Source organism: Emys orbicularis, chromosome 3 (genome assembly GCF_028017835.1).
Source record: "Emys orbicularis isolate rEmyOrb1 chromosome 3, rEmyOrb1.hap1, whole genome shotgun sequence".
NCBI classification, from domain to species: Eukaryota; Metazoa; Chordata; order Testudines; family Emydidae; genus Emys; species Emys orbicularis.
The window spans coordinates 183,938,307-183,953,263 of NC_088685.1; the positions used below are offsets into that span (position 1 = coordinate 183,938,307).

Below are 14,957 nucleotides of genomic sequence, written 5' to 3' on the forward strand. Positions count from 1 at the left end.
CAGAGAGATCTTGGGGACTGGCGCTTGTCCACAGACTTGTCATTGAGAAACATTGGTCTAAATCAGTACGGCAGTGTTAGTGTCAAACTTTCTAAAGGGTCGCAGTGAGCTTTCCCACTAACCTACTGGGTTGCAATGCCACTCACCCAAATTCGGCCTGGCTGCCCCTCCATCTGATGGCATTGTGACTTGGCACAGAAGGTCACAGTGCCCACCAGCACTCTGATGCTAAAACTGAGAATTACTGCCTGGAAACTTTGCAGATATTTAGATGTATGTGCTTTTAAAAGGTTTCCTAGCCTGTGCATGGTTAGACAGCAGAATCAAAGGCCTGATTCCTTTATTGAGATCAATATATTAATGGCCCCAGTTCCACCTAGATTACACTGGAACATCCCACTTTTCCATCCCCCTCATTTATAGACTCCAAGTTTTAAAAAATAATAAAATTGGCGGGAGGGAGGGCTGATTCAAAAAAAGTTGAGATCCCCTGGCCTAGACTGTATTAAATCATGCTGAGCGATAGGTAGTTTAGATCCACCCATGCTAGTTAGAATCCATTCCAACAGGGCTCAGGCAGCTTCTGCAGCTTCTTTGAAAAGGATCCCTATTTTATATTTTCAGGGCAGCTATGTGGGATGCAGTTTACACTTTCAGCCAACACTATTCCTCAGTTGAAACCTCAAAAATCTGATGCCTGCCTTGGCCAAGCTGTCCTGCAGTCATTATTTAAATAGGACTTCTAATACCAACCTCCTGACTATGAGGTCTTGCTAGTCATCAGAAGTCGAATCCTTGTGGACAATCACTCAGAGAAGAAAGAACAGTTACTTACCTTACAATAACTGTGGTTCTAGAGAGGTATTGTCTGCATGGATTCTACAACCTGCCCTTGTTCTCTTCTACCATGGAGTCATATACCATCTGGATTGTGTCTTGGTGAAGGAACTAAGGGATGGTTGAGCCTGCTTCACCCTTTGTGCCCTTGGGTGGGGGTTATGAGGGGATCCAAGGCACAGGAATCCTGTAAGGTAAGTGACTGTCCTTTTTAGAATTTCATATTAGAAAAATCTTTTTTAATTCTCCTTATTCTTAGCTCCATCTGATAACTACATAAAATCAAAGACATTTGAGGGTACATGTGCATTACATCTTTCTGCAAATAATGGATGTTTGGAAAGCATCAATGTTCTCTTGGAGGCAGGAGCTGAGACTAATGATGTTACTTATGAAGAAACTACTCCGCTATTCCTAGGTGATGTATATATATATATATATATTTTAAAATCAAACAATGCTGGATATGTAGGAAAAAGTCATGGTATTACCCCACAATTCTTTCACTGTCCAGCAAGTTTCATGTTCTTTTGTGGCCTGTATAGTGGCATGCCTTTGATTCTGAGATGCAGACATTGCTGAAAACTTCTTTAACTTTTCTCCTTTTCTATCTCAATGCATCTGATTCAAACAATATTTTTAAAGGGAACCCACAAAGTGGAAAACTTTTTATTTTATCCCTTTTTGTTTCTTTGAAATATAAACAAAGACTGGAAGTTATATGACTTTTAAATGTAAGTCTTCTTTGTTTTGTTTTATTCCTGCCTACTCTTACATTAGAAATTCAGGTCTGTCCACTCTTACTCCTAGAAGACTTGTGCATGTTTATTTGTACTATTAGCATACTGATATTTCTGGACTATGCTGGGGGTTGTTGAGAAAAATTTCCTGTCTTTAAATTGTTAACTTCAGTGCAGCTTCAAGCCAAAATCCTTACAGCTGCCAGCATTTTTAAACAACCTATTGATTAGAACTTTCATAAGCTGAGTTGGACAACATGGTATTAAAGAGTCATTGGCTGCGGGAGCCTTGTCTATGATAGTGCTCCTTCGGTCAATATTCATCGTGGATCCCTGCTGGAGTTAGCAATGGCAGAACATTTTTGCTAAAAAAAAATCCATACCATACACAAAGCCAGATGACTGGAGGACTAGTAAGACTTATGAGGTCATAGGAGTAGGAGAGCAAAACTTGAGCAACTGACATGGGAATTTTTTTAGTCAGCCCTTTTAAAAACATTTTATTTTATTTTATGTTTACACTACCTAACTCAAATGCCTGATAAGTAATTGGGAGGAAATATTTCTCTTTGTGAAAGGTTCTGCAAATTCACTTCTTCAGTTGAGAGCTGTTCCTATTCCAGTCTGCCACAGAGTCCTGCAGAAAAACACAGAAGAGAGAGCTTGATATTCTTGATATTTCTAAGTTTAGGAAAAAGCTCATCCCTAAAGGGGGTCTTCAGCCATACCTTGCAATATACAACCATGATTTCGCCCTCTTTAGATTACGTTATTACTCACATTCACAACTCACGTACCTCTTCAGTCTCCACATGGACCATGCAACCTTAACTCTGACCACAAACATCAGCTATTGAAAAAACATAACATCCCATACTCCTTCACTTACATCAGCTAAATCAAACAATTAGAAATATTACAAATGGAAACTTCCCAAAATGATAAACACTATTACAGACTGTTTCCACTTAAAACAATTCTTTACATTTACCATACTGTAACACAACACTTAATATAGCTCTCAATTTAAAAAAACTCCATTGTCATGCACACTAACCAGCTACTTCCACAAACATCAATTCAACATTCTGAACAATTGTAAATCATCCATTTTAAACCAGTCAACATGTTGCAGTTAAAAGTTGCATGTTTTGTGTGGAAGTGGAGGATGGAGGCACTTATGCTATGATGTGGGTGTGGCAACATGGAGAAGGTGAAATCATGGCTATAAATTGCAAGGGATAGTTGAAGTTTCAGGGTTCGATCCTGCACCATTGAAGTCAGGAACAGGATCAGACCATTAACGAGGGATTTCCTGGATTTTCATGTTTGTATTGGTGGAATATGAACCTGAACAACTGTTACTAATTATTTTTCGTGAAGATATTTGTTTTATTTATATTCCTCAATCAGTCTGGGATATGTTTTCCTCTGAATCAGAGATTCTTTTTTGCCTACTTTCATCAATATTGAAAATTGTGGAAGATTTGACATTTGCAAGCAGCGATAATTTATTCATACTTCATTTTTTCCTGCCATCTTTTGTTGTTTTGCTTTTCTGTATGTCATTGGTTTCTTTATTTTGCTTGTGTTGATTGTGAATTCCATTCTTCAAATGATGCACACTTGGAGGGAAATCTTATTATCTCTTGAAAGTAGTTATACATATAAATTCCTTCTGCATTTGTAAAAGAATCAAACTGTTCACATACTGAAGGGATTCAGAGTAGCAGCCGTGTTAGTCTGTATCCGCAAAAATGCATCCGAAGAAGTGGGTTGTAGCCCACGAAAGCTTATGCTCTAATAAATTTGTTAGTCTCTAAGGTGCCACAAGTACTCCTGTTATTTATACTGAAGGGAGTAATTTTTTCCCCCAATTGGCATTGAATGCTCTAAAAAGGTTATGGTTTTAGTAAACAATGTCTGTGCAGTGTCAATACCACAGAAATAAATAAACATTTACTCTTGTAAAATGATTGGTTTTCTCCTGTGTTTTGAAATATTAAAGATTATTTTTGACTTTGTAAGCCTGTAGAGTATTTTAGTGGTCTTCTGGGGTAAAAAAGTGCCAATGCACTTGTCAGGGTTCCTTCCCCACTCTGAACTCTGGGGTACAGATGTGGGGACCCGCATGAAAGACCCCCTAAGCTTATTTTTACTAGCTTAGGTTGAAACTTTCCCAAGGCACAAGTTCCATCTTATCCTTGATTGCTGCCACCACCAAGTGATTTAAACAAACATTCAGGGAGGGCCACTTGGAGCCCTACCTCCCCCCCAAAATATCCCCCCAAGTCCCTACACCCCCTTTCCTGGGGAGGCTTGAGAATAATATCCTAACCAATTGGTTACAAAGTGAGCACAGATCGACCCCCCTGGGTCTTTAGGACACTGAAAAACAATCAGGTTCTTAAAAGGAGTTTATTTTAAAAAATGATAAAAGAATCACCTCTGTAAAATCAGGATGGAAGATAACTTTACAGGGTAACAAAAAGATTCCAAACACAGAGGATTTCCCCTCTAGGCAAAACTTTAAAGTTACAAAAACAGGGATAAACCTCCCTCTTAGCACAGGGAAAATTCACAAGCTAAAACAAAAGATAATCTAATGCATTTCTTTGCTATTGCTTACTAGTTCTGCAATACTAGATGCTTAGTCCACATATGGCTTAGGGAGATGTATTTGCTCTGCCCTGGTTCCTTTGCTGACTCCGAGAGAACAAAACAAAGACACAAACAAGAACCTTCCCCCACAGATTTGAAAGTATCTTCTCCCCTTATTGGTCCTTTTGGTCAGGTGCCAAGCAGGTTATCTGAGCTTCTTAACCCTTTACAGGTAAAAGAGGAATTAACCCTTTACAGGATAAAGAGGGATTTTATGCTCCCTTTAGCTGTATGTTTATGACAGCACTGAATTGTAAATTCTCACTGGATTTGGAGGATGAATATTTTTCAGGTTTGTCGTACATACATTAATTTAACAAGAGGTAAGTTTGTTCATCACTTGTGAGTCAGCATCAATTATCGCTATGCTCAAATACTCTTCTCTGATAAAATGGATGTAACTCGAATTACAGGAGATTTGCCATAATTGGACCTCTAAAGTCTAATTTGTTGTTTTATAGCCAGTTATTCGAGTTGGATACGTTAAAAGCCTTATTGCCTGTTAATTGATTCTGGAACCAGGTTTTTAAAATTGTCAGAAAGCTGAGGCTTTTCATCCCTATTACAATCTGTGTATGTTTAGTTATATTATTAGCATACTAATTAGAAAAATAATTTAGTATTCTGAGGCATTTCTTAGGAATACATGCAAATGAAGAAGTGGTTAAAATAACATCATTAGAACTTAATAAACACAATATTGTTTGGCAAGTGAGTACTTTGTATTGAACTAAGGAAAATATAAAGTTATATAGTATGTTTAAATAATTTCATACTTGGTCAGGGAATGTATCACTTGATGTTTACCTGTTCTGTTCATACCCTCTGGGGCACCTGGCATTGGCCACTGTCGGAAGACAGGATACTGGGCTAGATGGACCTTTGGTCTGACCCAGTATGGCCGGTCTTATGTTCTTATGGTCTCATACTGACATGTAAAAGCATCTGCCTTAACTTTGCATTGCCCAAACAAGGGCAGCTAAGGTCACCAAACTGTTGTTTAAACATAATTTTGTGTGAAATTGTTTGCATACTTGGGATAAATGTGTTAAAGATTAATTTTATATCTATATCTAGACTTTTTAAAGGAATGTTATTGACCTGATTAAATATCTGTATTATTGTGCATACTCTTTACCCAATCAAACAAAGCTCTGTTTGGTAGATGAGCATTTACCCAACAGAGTATACCTTAATCATAATTGGTTTGCTTTTAAAATAGGTATTTAACTCAATAGGTGTCATAGTTGTTAATTATGTTAGTCTGGCTATACCCATGTGTGGAAAATTTCCTAATGAAGCAAAATGGAATCAAAATATCTGGGGGGGGGGGGGGGTGGAGGGGTGTCTGTTTTGAAAAATACTGTGAGCTTAAGGGATCTTAAAGAAAACTCGGTCCAGGAAGTACCTACTGTTAGGGCACATAATGTGAAAGTCCTGAGTAAATTTCTTAATGGATGCAGGCACCTCTCAATGCTTCCTTTTTAAAAAGACAAAATGCAGGGTACACCAGGCATTGACTATTTATAAGCCTATTTCTTTCTTTCTTTTTTTTTCTTTTTTTTTACAACTAAGTCACTTATTCACTTAAAAAAATTTGGGGAAAAAAAGCTTTGAGGCCTTCTGATACTATGATGATGAAAATAGTATAAATGATGAGGTATGTTAAATTGGACCAAAGGCTAGGCTTGAGGATTCGTAGTGACTAGATTAAAAAATAAAAAAGGTTAGATTTGGATTAAGTTCAAAATCTCTCTCAGATTATATTGGACCACAGCAAGACTACAAATTAAAGATATGGAACAGCCATTTGTTGGAGACATTCAAAGTACTAGAAGTTGTAGGCACTCATCAAGTGTGAAGAGGTTGTGCGTTAACATTCCAAAGAGAATTAAATCAACAGAGAAACTCTATTGGTCATTTACCAAATGTTTACTATCAGACTGATGAGCATTCAAAGGCATTCTTTTATGATACTACAAAGCATGTCCTGTTAAGTTAGTTTGTCGCAAAAATGGAGGGACTGGTAAATAAACATGATGGTACTACATATGAAAAAGCAAATTTGGATCATCAAATAGAACAGATTTAGGGAAGAGCCTTTCCTGAACCCTTATGCCTGCCCAAAGTCCCATTAAAATCAGTGGGGCTCTATATGAGCATAAGTATTAATTCATGTGGATCACACCAAATGGTTGAGGCTCAGGCAATGAAAATGACACACAAAAATCCTTATGCAATGTTCCTTAAATAAACTCACTCTGAATGTTAATGAAAACACTTGTGAACTAAAAATAGATCTCACTTCTCTTTTCAAAACACACAAATAATTTTTATTCCATGTTATAGAGTTATTTTCTTTAAAACTTTCCTTTTTAAAGATTATGCTTTCAAAATAATTCCAGTGCACACACGCATCTGAACAACTTTTGTGTATTTAGTTGTTTGTGTATATAATGTGCTAGAGAGTTGCCATCTCTGTTGCATTGGACACTGAAAGTCCTCTTGTTATGTAATCATAGAGTCATAGAATTTAAGGCCAGAAGAGATTACTAGATCATCTAGTCTGATCTCCTACATATCACAGACCACCAATGCCCCAGCCAGCATCTGCACAATAAACTCAACAATGGACATGAGACCAAAGTAAATGAGATCCACAGAAGACTACAGGGAGAGAATAGGAGGGACCAAGGTGACCCAGGCCCCTGCAATGCCAGAGACATGATTAAAGGAGATATATCCAACTCACCTGATCTACACTCACATGCTGCAGAGCAGTGGCTCTCAACTTTTCCAGGCTACTGTACCTCTTTCAGGAGTCTGATTTGTTTTGCGTACCCCCAAATTTCACCTCACTTAAAAACTACTTGCTTATAAAATCAGACATAAAAATATAAAAGTGTCACAGCACGCTATTACTGAAAGACTGCTTACTTTCTCATTTTTACTATATAATTATAAAATAAATGGATTGGAATATAAATATTGTACTTACCTTTCAGTGTATAGTATATAGAGCAGCATAAATAAGTCATTATTTATATAAAATTTTAGTTTGTACTGACTTTGTTAGTGCTTTTAGGTAGCCGATTGTAAAACTAGGCAAATATCTAGAGGAGTTAATGTACCCCCTTGGAAGATCTCTGCATGCCTCCAGGGGTACGCGTACCCCTGGTTGAGAACTACTGCTGCAGAGGAAGGCAAAAAACCCCAAGGTCACTGCCAATCTGACCTGGAGGAATTCCTTCCTGACCTTACATATGATGATCAGTTAGTCCCTGGGGATGTGAGCAAGAATCAGTTAGCTAAGCCTCTGAGAGAGAGAGAGAATGCTCGGTGCCACCTCAGAGCCCTGGCCCACCCCACCCAGTGTCCCCTCTCCAGTCATGGCCATCCCTGATGCTTCAAAGGAAGGAGGTGAAAAAACCTCCCCAAATACATTTGAGAGGCAGGGGAGGAAATGCCGTCCTGATGCTTGCTGGTGGCCAGTTGAAACCCCGAAGCATGAGCTTTAGGAATGTTAGGTAGAAATCAGAAGGGAATCCCAGGGCTGTTGAGCCCTGTCCCCCGCCATCACAAGTAATTGCACTAATACATTTATCCATCTCTCTGTTAAAACTAATTTAAGTTGTTTGCCCCCTCAACTCCAATTGGGAGGCTGTTCCAGTACTTCACCCGTCTGATGGTTAGAAACCTTCTTCTAATTTCCATCTTGAATTTGTTCTTGTGTCAACATTGTCTTTTAGCTTAAATACTCTTCACCCTCCCTGGTATTTGCCCCCTAATGTATTTATAGAGAGCAATCATATCCCCTCTCAGCCTTCTTTCTGTGAGACTAAACAAGACAAGCTCTTCTAGTCTCATCTCATAAGAGAGGCCTTGCATTCCCTTGATTTTCGTAGTAGCTCTTCTCGGCACCTGTTCCAGTTTAAATTCATCTTTTTTGAACATGGGTGACCAGAATTGTTCACAGTACTCCAAATGAGGTCTTTTACAATGGCATTAACAGTCCTCTCTCTCTACTGGCCATGCTTTGCCTAATATATCCAAGGATTGCATTTGCCTTTTTAAGAGTCACTTCACATTGGTGACTCACAGTCATACTGTGATTGACCCACCCACCTACGTCTCTCTCCTCTGTTGCTTCCAGCTTGTATCCAAAATTCTTATTGTTAGACCCTAAGTGTGCAGGACCTTGGACTTTATAGTATTGAATTTCATTCCATTTTTGCCACTCCAGTCTTCAACTTCGTCCAGGTCTTCCTGTATAATATTCTGATCCTCCTTTGTATTGACAATGCCTCCCAAATTTGTATCATCAGCAAATTTCATTAGCACACTCCTACTTTTTAAGCCAAGGCCATTAATAAAAAAAAAAGCGTAATATTGGTCTCAAGACTGATCCTTGAGGAACTCCTTTAGTAAGATCTCTCCAGTCTGATAATTCACCTTTCAGCACAACCTGTTGCCTTCTCCCCTTTAGCCAATTCCTTATCCACCTTACAATTCTTGTACTGATCCCAATCTTCCCTAATTTAATTAATAATTTCCCATATGGCATTGTGTCAAATGCTTTACTGAAGTCCAAAGATATTAGATCTAGTGACTTCACTTATCTAAAAAATCAGTTATTTCCTCAAAGAAGGAAATCAGGTTAGTCTAGCATGACTTTGGTAAACCCATGTTGCATTACATCCCCTTTATCATATGAATTTAATTATTCTTTCCTTCACAATTTGCTCTAAAATGTTGCATACTATTGAGGTCAGACTAACAGATCTATAATTGCCTGGATCATTGCCCCCCCATTTTTAAAATGTATGTATGTATGTATGTATCACATCAGCTATTCTCCAGACATATGTACCACCCTTGAATAGATAATTTATTAAAAATCCTTGCTACTGGACTAGCAATCTCATGTACCGGTTCCTCAGTATTCTGGGATGGAAGTTATCTGGTCCTCTCAATTTGAGCGCATTAAATTCTTTAAGCTTTTCTTCCACCTCAGAAGTAATTGTTTCCATATCTAGACATTAATTTCCATCAGCCATACAGCCTTCATGCACATGTTCCATATTATCATTGTTATTGAAAGCTGAGGTGAAGTGTTCATTTAGTTTTTGGGCCATACCTAGATAATGTGTAATCTCTTTCTTCCCATCAACACAAGAACATAAGAATGGCCATACTAATGATCAGACCAATGGTCCATCTAGCCCAGTACCCTGTCTTCTAAGAGTGGCTAATGCCAGGTGCTCCAGAGGGAATGAACAGAACAGGCAATCACAGAGTGATCCATCCACCATCATCCACTCCCAGCCTCTGGCAGTCAGAGGCTAAGGACACCCAGAGTTTGGGACTGCATCCCAGACTGTCTTTGTTAATAGCCATTGATGGACCTATCCTCCCTGAATTTATCTAATTCTTTGCTGAACCTCATTAGAGTTTTGGCCTTCACAAAACATTCCCTGGCAACGAGTTTCACAGGTTGACTGCACGTTGTGTGATGAAATACTTTCTTTTGTTTGTTTTAAACTGGCAGCTGTTTATTACGCTGCACAGCAGCCCAACCTCATCCTTTCTTATACTCTATTTATTTATATAATTAAAAATCCTCTTTATTATTTATATTAGTTTCCTTGGCAAAACCTAATTCAGCTTGACTTGTAGCAATTCTCACTTTATTCTCACATTTTCTAACTTCCACAATATCGATTTCTTTGCTGATCAACCCCTTTTTCCATTTCCTATAGGCTCTTTATTTACTTTTAATTACCTTTTCAAGGTGATCGTTCATCCAGCTGGGTCTGGAGTCTTTCCCTATAAACTTCCCCCCTTTCTTAGGATGCAAATTTCAGATAGTATTTATATAGTTGAAGAAGTTCCAAGCTTCCTCCTCATTTAAGTCCATGAGCTCTTCAGTCCAGCTGACTTCTTTAACTAATTCCTTTAATTTCCCAAAGTCTGTCCTTTTGAAATAAAAAATCATAGTTGACAACCTGGTTTTGATTATTCTTCAATTTAATTTAAACTGAGTCAACTCATGGTCTCTCAATCCAAGGTTATTTTCTACAATCAGCTCTTCTATGATAGCCTTGCTACTTACTAAAACCATGTCTAAAAGTGCATCACCTCTTGTTGATTCAGTGACAATTTGATGAAGAAACTGTCATTTATTATATCCAAGAATAACTGGGTCCTACCAGTATCAGTAGCATTTATTTTCCAGTCTGTATGCAGTAATTTAGTCTCCCATTATAACACAATTCCCCGAAGTAATTCTCTCTCTAATAATATGAATATTAAAGAGATCACTATCCACATCTGAGCCTGATCCTGGGGCTCTGTAGCACTCTCCCAATAGAACCTCTTTTACAATCCTTCCCCAAAGTGATTTTGACCCAACAGATTCTGTTTTGTCCATACTATCACTTTTTATTTCTTTACAGTTTATTGCTTTGTTGATGTACACCTCTACCCCATGAACTTTACTTTTATTCCTATCTCTCCTAAACAGTGCATACCCTTCAATACCTGTATTCCAGTCACAAATGCTATTTCACCATATTTCTGTAATCCCTAAAATTTCTGGTTTGACCTCCTGCACCAGGAGTTCCAGTTTCTCCATTTTGTTGCCCAGATTCCTTGCGTTTGTGTACAAGTATTTCAGATGCTTCCCTCAGACGACACTCACTTTTCTGGTTTGTAATATTCCATTATCCCTTACTAATCTTCATTTAGCTGATTTTTTTTGCTCTTGTGTATTGAAGCCTGGTGTGGAAATTTCATGAGTCTTTCCCAACCTTCTCCCCTCATCTCCTAATTTAAATCTCTTATCAGTCATGCCAGCCTTGATCCAGAAGATTAATACCCCAGGTTACAAAGTGGAGCCCATCAGTTGAGATGTCTTCTTTCCAAAAATGCCTCCCAGTGGTTTTACAGCATACTGTACAGCATACCATTCTGCATTTTCAGATATATGGGGATTTAAATCAGTTTAGGAATATGTTTCATTATTGTATGATAAACCTTTCTCATAGCACCATCTTTGAGCCATCTGTTGATCTTCATTATCGCATTACGTCTTCATCCACCTTCTCTAGGGACCAGAAATATTCCACTGAAAATCACCTGAGCTTCCATTTCTTTAAGCATCTTACCCAGCTGAGCATAGACATCCTTGATCCATTCCATTGGGAATCTAACAGTGTCTTTCATCCTGACATGCAGCACAATCAGTGGATTTTTCCCCACTTCCTTCGGGATCAATCATAGAATATCAGGGTTGGAAGGGACCTCAGGAGGTCATCTAGTCCAACCCCCTGCTCAAAGCAGGACCAACCCCCACATTGGTCCTCTGTAGCCTTATGTCCACATCTCATATCTTTGATCCTGGCAGACATTACATCTTACGTTCTCTGGATCTGTTCTGGTGACAGGCCAATTCTTCTGAATATGGAGATCCCAATCACATAGACCTGTCTCTTCCTGGTGTTGGTATGAATCTGTTTTATGTCCTCTCTCACAGTCCTCTGAACATCATCCTCATTTTTCCTTAGGCTTTGGTCCATGTTTATTTCCATAATCTCGTCCTCTTTTTTGCAGGCACTGGCTTCCATTCTTTTCTTCCTCACCACACCATTTTCTGCCTGTTTCTCCTCCTCATTCCTTAGTGCAGCAAACCTGTTACTCAATTTAATTTCACTACCACTATCTAGTCTCTTCTGCCTTGTGCTTGTGGTTATATTCTTCCATGGATCAGCCTCCTCTTCTGGCAGAATGCCCTCTAGATCCTTTTGTTTGGCAGGTTTCCACAAATCTTGAGTTGTCTGTATCACCTCCTCACTCCTCTCCTGCATCATATTTTCAAATCCCAGTCTGAATGCCATCATTGTCTCTAACTGTATCTCTGATCCTTGAAACTTCTCTGCCATGAGCTCTACCAGATGACATTTCATGCATAAGTAGCTTCCATCAGATATCCCCTCAAGGATGATGAACATCCTGCAGCTTCTTCATCCAAACATCATCTTTCTCTCCTCTCCTCTCCTCAACGCTTCTCTCCTCTCCTCTCCTCCTTGGGGAGCCATCATTATCTTCTCTTCCTAGACCCTATTCTTAGTAAAGAAGAAAGGGGAGGAAAAAATCCCAAACTCCCACTTACAAATGCCCACAGAAACTCTGCTGTTAGATGATCGTTAATGAATAGTAAAGCACGGGGGGAACTAATTTATGTTTGAAAGAGTACTTCAGTCTCCATTCCCATTCAATTTTTCCCTTTCATTGCTGAGGCTACCAGAACAATGCTAGCCAGCTCCTGTTGTAATGGGATGGCAATATGATGTAGCTGCAAAAAGACTAATATCATTCTGGGGTGTATTCACAGGAGTGTTGCATGTAAGACACGGGAAGTAATTGTCCCGCTCTGCTCGGCACTGGTGATGTCTCAGCTTGAGTACTATATCCACACTTTAGGAAAGATGTGGACAAATTGGAGAGAGTCTAGAGGACAGCAACAAAAACGATAAAAGGTTTAGAAAACCTGACCTATGAGGGAAGGGTTAAAAAAAACTGAGCATGTTTAGTCTTAAGAAAGGAAGACTGAGCAGGTACCAGATAAGTCTTCAAATATGTCAATGGCTGTTATAAAGAGGATGGTGATCAGTTGTTTTCCAGGTCCACTGAAGGTAGGACAAGAAGTAATGGGCTTAATCTGCGGTGAGGGAGATTTAGGTTAGATATTAGGAAAAACTTTCTAACTAAAGGTAGTTAAGCTCTGGAATAGGCTTCCAAGGTAGACTATGGAATCCCCATCATTGGAAGTTTCTAAAAACAGATTGGACAAATGGATTGTCTAAGTTTACTTGGTCCTGCCACAGTGCAGGGGGCTGGACTTGATGACTTCTCGACGTCCCTTACAGCCCTACATTTCTTTGATTTTTTTTTTGAATATTTTTCTATCAGAAAATGGACTGCATTTTTCATATATACAATTGAACAGCTGGTAACAAGTGACCTAGGCAAGAAAGGCCAGAGCCTGTATCCTGTTATCAGCCCTTGAGGTACCCATGTAATGCAAATGTGACCAAAAGTTAAAAAAAATAGGGGGAAAATTATTCCTAGACAAAGTGGTAGTATGTCACCTCAGAGCAGATTTTACTGGCAGATTATGAAAGCTTGAGTAGAGGGCCTTTATAATAGAAGTGCTGACTATTAATATTAAGATACCTGAGGTAATGACATAAAATAGCTGAATAAAATAATAACTAAACTTATAATAACCTGTAGTTTTGAGAATTTTCTTTAAATGCCACCAGATGTCAGTGTAACCAAAGGACCAGAAAAATACTGCAGTGGATTAAAATAGCTTTCATTAAGGTGTGTTCTTTTGAAGAAAAAAAAAAAAAGCATTTTGACAATGATAAATAAAGTAGATGTTTTCTTCAGAAAAATATGTATTTGTAACCTCTACTGCACATTAGATGTTTTCTCTATGCAAAAACTTGTGTGCCTAGGATTCTGTACTGAATATTTTTATGTGCTTATTACATATTTGCATAAAACCCAAGCATAGTAAACGGCACATATGTGAAATTAGCAATGATTGGTACCTACACCACAGAAATCATAGATCTTCTATAAATATTAAGATAAACTGTTGCGAAACAGTACAGCACTTCACACTATAGTCTTGCTGTATTTTCTCAGCAATGTTTATCAAAACCTGGCGTTCTAGATGAGACAATGTTTCTGATACATTGACTTAAAATTCTGTTTCCTGTAGTTTAAAATTGGAATATAATGCATCTTTTTAGCTTTTTGCACTCTTTGGGGTATTCTCAATGAGAATTTTCCTGAACAGTGTTCCCCAGGACATGCTTTGTTTGCTTGTGTGGTCTAAACAGATAAATCATTTTTATTTTCTTCAGTGGTCTTTTTTTTATTTGATAATGAAAAAATCTTAAATATGTTGACAGATTTTCTGTTTAACATTCATATGTGTGGGATATGGTGCTGGATATAGTACAGGTATCTGTGGGGTTCAGAAAAGGGAGACTTTACACACATTAAGGAGTTACAGCATCAAGGTAACTGGAGATGTGGAAGCTTTAGTGTTTGTGACGTGATCAGAATCTCTTTGTGTATTAGTTAATTTTGCTTTGTTACATTTCTTAGATCATATAATTTTTTTTTTAAACTTGAGAGACTGACAAATATCTGTTGTCTGAGAAAGGTGGCAGTTGAATAAAGGGGAGCAGAATTGTACTCAGTCTATTTAGGTATATTTTCAGGACAGGAGATTGCCCCCATAAGATTTTACTGTACCGCATACCATTCTGCATTTTTAGATATATGGGGATTTAAATCAGTTTAGGAATACGTTTAATTATTGTATGATAAAATGTGGCATTGGAGATGGCTGAACTTATCAGAAGCCAGACACTATTTAATGTACAATGGACTTTTTAGTTTATTTGTATACTACAGTCATATTTTAAAAAGCTATGATATCTGCAGTTCAATTGAAGGGTTATTTTTAAATACTTCTTTGGTTCAGTGCTGGTTTAGAATAAAAGATGTAAATACAAAGAGCAAATACATTTTGATATTAATTGTGAAAGGCATTTTCAAAATTGTTCATTTCTCCAGTGAGGGTGGAACTTTCAAAAGCACATGGGGGAGTTAGAGGAACAACTTCCATTAAATTTCCTT

The 14,957-nt window shown here is 38.1% G+C and overlaps 1 protein-coding gene across 1 annotated transcript in view; it reads left to right on the plus strand.

The window, feature by feature from the left end:
- Positions 1 to 14,957, plus strand: part of ASB3 (ankyrin repeat and SOCS box containing 3) — a 114,683-nt gene that overhangs the window by 50,331 nt on the left and 49,395 nt on the right. The window contains exon 4 of the mRNA XM_065401193.1: positions 1,097 to 1,255. Within this exon, the coding sequence (XP_065257265.1) occupies positions 1,097 to 1,255 (159 nt within the window). The remainder of the gene's footprint in view (positions 1 to 1,096; positions 1,256 to 14,957) is intronic.